General features: G+C 47.8%; 1 protein-coding gene across 1 annotated transcript; it reads left to right on the top strand.

Annotated features, from left to right (window-relative positions):
• The first annotated feature begins 4301 nt into the window (after positions 1–4301).
• LOC129554164 (olfactory receptor 1S1-like) lies at positions 4302–5248 on the top strand. The gene is given in 2 exon segments (XM_055422782.2): positions 4302–4662; positions 4665–5248. Coding segments are annotated over 2 exon segments (945 nt in total).
• The last annotated feature ends 4960 nt before the right edge of the window (positions 5249–10208 follow it).

The following is a 10208-nucleotide window of genomic DNA, read 5'->3' as shown; positions in this document are numbered from 1 at the left end:
GGGTACACAGGTGTCCCTTTCTTGTCTCCCTGGACTGATCTCGGCTGTGGTGTCCCCTTGTAGAGGAGTCTGACACAATAACATATCTGACGAGCGGTGCTCTCCAGCTCTTGCATCTCGCTGTGAACACTCACCCGTGCAGTAACTTGCCTCGTTGCATTCACTGCATCCAGCCCAGCCTCTGTTCCCTCTCTGGTCCACTTCCTTGCATCATGGGATTTCATCTTCCAAATAAAAGTTCAAGACTCAGGAAACTAGAAGACCCATGCTGAGAGAGTAGTTATCATCGTCCCTCTGGGCTGCTATAACAAAATACCAGAAATCAGGTGGCTTATAAACAACAGAAATTTATTTATTACAGTCCTGGAGGCTAGAAGTCCATGACCAAGGCTCTAGCAATTCAGTGTATGGTGAGAGCCTGCCTCCTGGTTCACGGACTGCCATTTTCTCATTGCATCGGCACGAAGTAGAAGGGGCAAGGGCGCTTTTCCAGATGTCATTTATAAGGATGCTAATCCCATTCCTGAGCGCTCTGTCCCCATGACCTAATCAGCTTCCAAGACCCTACCTCCTAATGCCACCACCTGAGGTCATGTCTCAACACGTGAATTTTAAGAGGACACAAACTTTCAGACCATAACAGTAGTAGGAGAAGGAACTCAAAAATATGCCTCATGGACAAGTTGTAGAAAAAAGGATTCTGGCTCCACACACATTTCTTTCCTAGACATGACCAGACAGATGATAAATCGGTGGATAAGATAACTTGCCTTTGCTTTCTTCTCCATTACCCAGTTATTTTGAACGTTAGTCATGAATATCTATTCAGTCTACAGGTTAAGTCATTTCCTGTTAAGGGGGGTGAGTGTTCTTGTTTAGGGTGAGCAATCACTGAACTATATTATGAAGCAGATGCAGTCATTAGAAGTAGGAGTCCATGAATTTTGCTTGTGTCTCTGGTTATATACCCTCCCTTTCTCCTGTCTATCTCAGGATCTATATTTGCAGCCTTCCCAGTGTGTCTGTGAGCCATGTAATATCATTTCAATCTGTTTCTTCCATTCCTAAAAACCCAGAGTTTATTTCTTTAGTTTGTAACTGAGAGCCCCGAATGCTGAACCCCTCGGTCCCCAGATTCCCTTCCAACACTGAACCTCACTCAAGTGGGAAGGAGACTGTAGTCTACCCCATCCCACGAGAGATGGCATCTCTTTGGAGTCATAATCCCTAGTGCAGGAATTACCGTCAGTTCTCAGGGTATTTACTGTTTCCCCTCTATTAGGCACTAGAGAGAAAACAGAGAAGGCAATCTCAAAATGCTTGCCAGTTCACTGGGAACATAAGACGTGCAGCAAACAATTCAGTTGCCACAAAGAGCAATAAGCACCTAAATTACAAATAGGAAATTACAGGTGGGAAAAGGCACTGAAGGCAAACAAGTAAACAGCAGCCCGTCTATTCCCCGTGTAGGTCGTGGAGCCTGGGGTGTGAAAACAGCCATCTGTCCCGAGGAAAACCCTTCAGGGACACTGTCCCCAAGGACCTAGGAGGAGCTCACTGTCCCATGTGAGCCCGGCACCGTGACTTGATCAGCTCTGTGCCTGGGGAAAAAGCCTGGTTCTGAGAAGTACCTGAGACCTGCTCTCTGTCTCTCCCTGCAGTCCTTCCATCACCAAGCTGAGCTACTGGGTCTAGAGCCCAGTAACTTCCTGAGGCCCCAGCACCTTTCAGAGGTGAGCCCGTTTAGACTGTAGTGCTGTGGCTCTCAAGTAGTTAGGTGGGGGCCCCAGGGACTCGGGGCAAGTTTTGCAGGACTTCTGGTGGCAGGAAAGGTAGGGCAGGAAGGTGAGATTGTCACTCAAAATACACACTTGCTCAAGCTAGTCAAGCCCAAACCAGTCCAGGGCTTAACTCTCACAGCACCCTCTAAGGCTGCTCCGTGTCTGGCCCTGAGGCTGGCTGTCCACTCCGTGTCTGGCCCTGAGGCTGGCTGTCCGCTCCGTGTCTGGCCCTGAGGCTGGCTGTCCGCTCCGTGTCTGGCCCTGAGGCTGGATGTCCACTCCGTGTCTGGCCCTGAGGCTGGATGTCTGGTCCGTGTCTGGCCCTGAGGCTGGATGTCAGCTCCGTGTCTGGCCCTGAGGCTGGCTGTCCACTCCGTGTCTGGCCCTGAGGCTGGATGTCTGGTCCGTGTCTGGCCCTGAGGCTGGATGTCCGCTCCTTGTCTGGCCCTGAGGCTGGATGTCTGGTCCATGTCTCGCCCTGAGGCTGGATGTCTGGTCCGTGTCTGGCCCTGAGGCTGGCTCTCAGCTCCGTGTCTCGCCCTGAGGCTGGATGTCCGCTCCTTGTCTGACCCTGAGGCTGGATGTCCGCTCCGTGTCTGGCCCTGAGGCTGGCTCTCAGCTCCGTGTCTCGCCCTGAGGCTGGATGTCCTCTCCTTGTCTGTCCCTGAGGCTGGATGGAGGTGCCTGCTGGTCCTTTGTCTCACTGCAGTGTGGCTTTGGCACCTCGCTCCTGCATCGAAGCCTCAGTCCCTCTCTCTCCCTTAATCCCCATCCCTCTTTGATCTGTAAGTCAAGCTTCTCCAGTCAGAGAGAACTCAGAGGCCCTGCTCCACTCTCTGCTCCCTTTCAGTCTTCCAGGACCCTGGGGTGGAGGTTTCTTTCTTTCTTTTCTGGCCTCTTCAAGGAAAGAAAAGCTATGTGGAGACTTGGCTCTCTCCCATCTTTTAAGGACAAGAATTTGGGGAATAAGTAGTGGAGAGCGAAAAATGAGGAGGAGAAATCAGCACCGCTTGGCGCTCCAGACAATAGTCTTCCCAATAAGCCGTGAAGAGAACCATACGGGTCTAACCTCCCTTCCCTGACCCTGGGTAATATCTTGGGAGGTCTCTGTGCCTTTCTAGTTGCTTCTGGTTTTTAAAAATAACTTTTACCTTGGTACTAAAGGCCTACTTCACCAGGGATTCAAAAGCCCGGCCCAATTACTGCTGAGTGTGCTCTGCAGCATGGGGGTGTGTCACAGGGAGCCGTATGGAGAAGACTGGCGGTGGAAAGAGGGGTATCTTCTGTCCGCTGCCGTGGAATACTAGGGGCGGTGAGTTGTGGGTGGCAGGCCTGCTCCATCGTGAGAACACAGGATTCTTCAGAGGCCTTGCAGGGACTGGTGCACAAAGCGTTTCCTTGACAAGGGCGATGAGTTTCCTCCCTGATCTCTCTAAGTGAAGTGAAGTGAAGTGAAGTCGCGTCGCTCAGTCGTGTCCGACTCTTTGCGACCCCGTGGATTGTAGCCTACCAGGCTCCTCTGTCCATGGGATTTTCCAGGCAAGAGTACTGGAGTGGGTTGCCATTTCCTTCTCCAGGGATCTTCCCGACCCAGGGATTGAACCCGGGTCTCCTGCATTGGAGGCAGACGCTTTAACCTCTGAGCCACCAGGGAAGCACAGCCCCTCCCTGATCCCTTATTCTATAGCCTCCTCTACCCCAAAAGGCTCCTTCCTGGTTGGAGTCCCAACAAGGAGGCTTGACCTCAACGACCTCCTGTAGCCACCACTTGGCCTGTGGGCAACTCGTGCTGTGTCCCTTGTGAGGATGCAGGATGTTCCTGCCGTATCAGCCGTGAGCTGATGCGCTGCGCTCCCAGCTTTAGACAGAGAGGCAAACACGAGTCTTTAGGTTCTTAGGTGTCCCCTGAACTTCTCCATCCACCTCACATCTAAGCACGGATGAAGTAAAATTCTGGTCTCCCTTTCTTGTACACATCCTCCAAGAACGGTTCCTTTGGGGGAGTCGGGAAGGAGTACCCACATGACAGTGTGTTGCCATGAGGGTTCCTGACAACTGAGCTGTTTCCACTTTTCCAAGCTCTTCACTTCAGTGACTCTTCAAAGGGATGCAGGTGACTGGTGGGAAAGGTCTTAGGACTGGTTAGTTCATTTTTGAGTAATTCCTTCAGGGCCAACCTAGCATCTTCAGAAAACAGCATGCATCACTTATTGCCCTCAATTCAGGGCAGCTAACCGCATTTGGAGCCAACTGTAAAAATCACATTCAGTACCACGTTAGAGCTTAAAACATATTCATCGAGAAGTATCTATCATGTCCCCGACTTTTCTTTCTAAGGCATTTCCTGAGTCTCTGCACTGCTGACAGAGTCCCTTATTAAGTAAGCCTTTTCCACCCTTCACTCCCCTTCAGGCTAGAGGGATCGCCTACCTCCCTGCCATGACCCCAGTTGAATAGTACTACATTGAGTTTTCATGTGGGGTGAAGACTTTGCGTTCCTTTCTCCAGATCAGCAGAAATATGCATCAGGGAAACCAAACGAACGTCTCCGAATTCCTCCTCCTGGGACTCTCCACCCAACCTGAGCAGCAGGAGCTCCTCGTTGCGCTTTTCCTGGCTATGTACCTGGCCACCGTGGTGGGGAACGGGCTCATCATTCTGGCCACCGGCTTGGACTCTCACCTTCACACCCCCATGTGCCTCTTCCTCGCCAACCTATCCTTTGCTGATATTTCCTCCATTTCCACCTCAATCCCCAAAATGCTGATGAACATTCAGACCAAGAGTCCATCCATCTCCTTTGAGGGCTGCGTCACGCAAATGTATTTTTCTATTGTGTTTGTTGTCATTGACAACTTCCTCTTGGGGGTCATGGCCTGTGACCCTTTGTGGCGATCTGCCGCCCTCCGAGCTACACGGCCATGGTGGGACCCAGGCTCTGCCTTTGGCTGACTGCCATCCCCTGGGCCCTCAGGAACGCTGTCGCCCTGACACACACCCTTCTGCTCCTCCGATCGGTCTCCTGTGACAGCAGTGCTCTCCTGCACTTCTTCTGCGACTTGGCCCCGCTGCTCAGGCTGTGCTGCTCAGACACGACGGCCAGGGAGCTCGTGCTCTTTGTCGTGGACTCGTCGGCCATCACCCTGCCCTTCGCCCTCGTCCTTCTCTCCTACATCTGCGTCGTCAGGGCTGTCCTGAGACTCTCACCCACACAGGGGCGGTGGAACGCCTTCTCCACCTGCGGCTCTCACCTGACAGGCGTGCTCCTCTTCTATGGGACCATCGGAGGGGTCTGCTTCTTCCCCTCGACCTCTGACCCTGACAACAGAGACAAGATCGGGGCGGTGCTGTTGGCCGTGGTGACCCCCATGGTGAACCCCTCCATCTACAGCCCGAGGATCAAGGACATGAAGGGGGCTCTGAGGACACTCCTCCATGGGAGAAGGACTCTCCCTGGGGTGCCCTGAGCGTCTGAGTTCCTTTTGTCCCCATTGAAAAATGGCTGATTCTGCTCAGAGTCCATGGCGTAGATGTGATGGTTTAACTTTTGATGAACTTTCAGAAATCTGTCTCCTATTCCAGTCACTGCGGGGCTGGGGCTTTTCCTCACAGCACTGATTTTTCTAAACAAGACTCCTAACCCCCCTGGTAACTCACAAGAGCTCTACGTCTTGATTATAGTCTGTGTTACTACTAACTTTGGTGAAACTATTTATAAATTAAAAAACCGATTTGTGATTTCTTAATAACAAGTGCATGGAGTGCCCACAGTCTACTTGTTGCGTCTTTTAAGACGGTTTTCATTAATCCCTTTATTCAGTCTAGCCTTCTCAATGCCAGCTTTCCTCATAGTCTGTTTCCCCAAATTTGCTATTAGCACAGATGTTTAACAGTTGTAAAAATGAAGAGTCCCATGTTCAAATAATTTGGGGCATCTTTGAGCTAACGGGAGCAAAATTTCTTAACTAGATGATTTCTCAGAGCCTTTAGTACAGTATAAATCTCCAGGAGGTTAGGCACGCAGCGTTTCTCCAAACTAAACTCGTTCAGCCATACAGAACACGGTTCATCACGGAGTGATCCATGGGGCTAGCACTGTGCAAAACACATTGGGGAATGCATGCCAATGGAAGACCAGACAGCGTGTATACAGAAGACCTGATTCTAGTCTTGACTCTGTCCACAGCAGCTGTGAGACTTTAGGCATGTCAGGTCACCTTCTTGAACCCAGTTTCTCATCTGCAAACTGACGCCACTGATCGCAGGTGCTTCCAACTGAGGGTGCCTGGAGGGATTTTCCAAAATTCACATCGTCAGACACCGCAATGCCTTCTCTGCTTGATCACCTGCAGTGGTCTTGGGTTCGGAACGCCAATCAAACTCACAGGATGCACCAAGAGTTAAGCTTTACACAAACATCAAGAAAGGATACAGGACAGCCATACAACACACAGTGACAGCCAGGTAGAGATCTCATGATGCCCAGACCTGCCTTCTAAATATCTCCCTCACTCCATACTTGGAATGATGATCATGAGAGAGAAGGCAGTGGGTATGGACCGTCGTGAGAAACAGCTGGAAGTCAAGGAAACTTTATTTATTTATCACATAAATACCCTCAGGGGTGTGCAACGAGGCCCCGTTTTCTAGCACACAGCTGCATCTCATCAAATAAGTTTCCTCATCGATTACAGATTCCCCCATGACCAATTTAAACAGATGCAACTTCCCTTGTCACCTCAAAGCCATTTCAGCAGGACTTTCATGTGTCTTGGATCCAATACACACCTTTACAATTCTTGAGTTAGTTGCAAGAGGGACTTAATGGTATGTCAAAGCTCAGACTTCTCCAAGGCTGAGAAGAGGCTACAAACCATCTTTGACGGCTTTCCCTCAGAACCCTTGCCTGGATCTATTAACCCAGACTCCAGTGAAGGAGCCTCAGTTTCTTCATATTCCGAAAATGCCTAAGTTGAACTCCAGCTCCAGGATTTTGTGAATTTAGATGCCTACTGTCTAACGGACATGTCCTTCATTCATCCATCTTAAAAACACCCTGTAGCCAAGGAGGAGAGTCAGCAAAACATTAACAGCAGCCGTGGCAAGTTAGGTTTTCCAAGAATGGACGCAACAACATTTCGGTCCCACATGCTTTTGAAAGACTTGCTACTTCCTCATCAGGAGGTGGAGTCTGAGGCCCTCCCCCTGAGCCTGGAGGACTGAGGGGGTGGCTTTGACTAACAGAGGATCCCAGAGTGGTGCTGTGTGATCCCCGAGGCTCTTAGAAAACCCAGTACACTTTCCTATAGCACTCCCCCAAGAATGCACTCCGGGGCCTGAATCAGCATGGAAGAAGTCCCTCTACTCTGAGGTCGCCCTGCTGGAGAGACCACAGAGAGTCAGAGAGAGACACGCAAGGTGTCCCAGGTGTTCCGGCCAACAAGCCTCTGAGTCTTCCTGCCAGGCACCCGCCACGTGAGGGAGTGAGACTCCAGCTGATCCAAGCCTCAGCTCTGACATCAGGTACCTGAGTGAAAACTGCCTGGCTGCACTGCCAACTCTGAGAACTCTGAGGGATAACAATAAAATGACTATTATTATTTTAAGTCCCTTACTTTTGAGGGTTGTTACACAGCAGCATGTAACCAAAATGGTGGTTTTGTTTCATGGGATAGAGTGGTTAATATCATACCCTATATCATTTGGGGGCTTCCCCGGCAGCATTGGTGGTAAAGAACTCACCTGCCTTTTCAGGAGATGTAAGAGACGTGGGTTCGATCTCAGGATCAGTAAGATCCCCTGAAGTAGGAAATGGAGATGACCTACTCCAGTAATCTTGCCTGGAAAATTCCATGGATAGAGAGCCTGGCAGGATACAGTGTGTGGGACCATAAAGAGTTGGACATGACTGGCTAGACACACACCACACCCCCGCCACACACACACATTATTTCATTTTAACGTTTTACTGTAGCCATCATTTTAGGAACAAAAAGTGCTTTTTTTATATTAACGAAGATAAGCTGTCTTGCCTATTAAGTCATCATGGATACCATGGTACCAGAATATTCTCAGCTGCAAAAACATCAATTTGGCAGAGCTATAATTTTATCTCTTTATTCTGGTTTCATTGAGTCCATGTTTGATGGAATAAGTACCATGATGGTCAGACCTCCGTCATTTGGTTTGAATTGGGCCTCATCCCCATGGGCCTGTCCTGGACCTCTATTACTTCTGTCTTATAGGTCCAGAGGAGGCTATATCCCGTCTAAGATATCATATCACTCCATCTGAACTGAGTAATGGGGAAGCTGAGTTGCCTAGAAATAGACTTGAATGCAGGTTGGAAGCTTGCCTGAGAAATTAAATGAAGATTAAGTTTGGGACACAAAAGACAGTTGATTAAGGAAATAAGGAATCACAAACTTTTATGAAAACCTTGACAGGTTTTCACAGAAGGCATAAATCCATACCTAAATTCTTGTATTTCCCTGAATCATTCCTCTGTTTGTCATTTTCAACAAACATCTATTATAAACCTTCTCTTCACCAGGCTCTGAGTCTGGCCCTGGGACTGAAAGAATGAATAATTCACAGTCTATGCCTTTAATACACTCACAAATTAAAGAGAGAAACTGACCAAAATTTTTAAATGATTTTTAAGATTTGATAAACAAAGACAATATTTAGGCAATAATTCATGTCATCAGATTTGGAAAGCAGACAGGTTTTGTTCAAAGCAAAGATAAACTGAATTTTATGCCATAATTGTTCTTTTGTGTTAGTCTTACTGGAGAAAAACTGACCTGTGGTTCTATGAATAAATTAATAAAAACCTCTGCCATCTAACTGTAGGTAACATAAATGCCTCAGAAATGTGTAGGAAAAAATTAATATATTGAGAAAGAACAATTTGTAAAAACTACTGTATAAAGTGTCAGTAAATGTTCATACATTTATTCACTTAACAAATAATTTTAGTATTTAGTGAGAGTCAAAATAAGACAGCACCATTGCTTTCCCGGCTCTTTCTTTGTAATGCATGAGACAGAAATGAACATACAAATAAATGTTGGCTATACTATGAGGGAGCAAGCAGGCCTGCGATAAGAGGTGAAGTAGGGTCAGGTGACAGACAATGTCAAAAGCTGGAACAGCTGTTTTAGGGAGGGAAGTTCAGGGGTTGAGGAAGGCTTGTCTTAGGTGTTTGAGCTGAAACCTGAATAAACTTAAGGCATAAGCTATAAGTCGATCTGGGGAATAGCATTCTAAGAAAAAAGAAGAGCAGATCCTTTAATAAATAAAAAAATCTCTGATACGAGAACATGTCTGACATCCTGAAGGAATAGTAAGTGCATTGGACTAGGGGAAAGGGAGGGTACATAGATATAGTCCTGGAGGTAGTTAGGTACCTAACCTGGTTGAATCTTGGAGATCATAGCAAAGAATCTGCATTTTATTTAAATACTTCAAGTACTTAAATCCATAAAATGGGATGAAATTACTCAAGGAGTGGCCACAGAGGGAGAGGAAGACCTATGGCTAATTCCTGGATGACTCTGACATTCAAAAATAAGGAGCCAGCAAAGGAGGCTGAGGAGCAGCAGCCCAGGAGGTAGGAAACAGAACAGAGTCCGGAAGATGGAGAAAGGAAGTGAAAGCTCTTCCAAAGAAACAGGGGATCACCTGTTTCAAATACCGCGGGGCCACCGTCACTCCTGAAAGCACACACCCTCATCTGCCCTCTTCAGGCCTTGCTGCCCTCAGCCTGAGCCATCTCCCCACCAGATCCACATCCTCAGGGTTGAATTCAGAGTGGGAGTGCCTCCTTCAGAACATATTTCTCAGAAGACGGAAGCATCTCAGATTTCTTCTTTGCCTCTGTCTTCCGTCCATGGCTTATGTCTCTCTCTGTAGTCTCTTTTTAGCAGAGGAATTTAGGTGACTCAGAACTCCTAATGCCTTTTAAAACTAGCCTATGACTTTAAGGTAATATCCTTGGTGACCTTTTTAACGAGCCAAGAATACTCAGGAACATCTTATACCTTCTTTGATAATCAAACGATTTCTCACTGTGATCAAGTATAATTTCTCTTAGAAACACAAGAATTGTTTAACATTTCAAAAGCAATCAATGTAGCTCAACATATTAAAAAACAAATAATAAAACTGTGATCATGCTAATGGATACAGAAATTGATTGTGGGCAAAATCCATTATTCATCCTTGATTTTAGGGGGGAAAAAATTCTCTCAGCAAACTAGGAATCAAAGGGAACTCCCTTAACCTGGTAAAAGTCATCTGTGAAAATCTGCATGATAGAAAGTGGGAGACGAAACTCAGCCATGTCCAACTCTTCGTGACCCCAGAATGCAGCCCACCAGGCTCCTCCGTCCATGGGATTCTCCAGGCAAGAGTCCTGGAGTG

The sequence above is a fragment of the Moschus berezovskii genome, chromosome 14 (genome assembly GCF_049115385.1).
Source record: "Moschus berezovskii isolate FMDL1 chromosome 14, NW_MosBer_1.0, whole genome shotgun sequence".
Taxonomy (NCBI): Eukaryota; Metazoa; Chordata; class Mammalia; order Artiodactyla; family Moschidae; genus Moschus; species Moschus berezovskii.
This window is presented reverse-complemented; position numbering and strand designations above follow the sequence as displayed.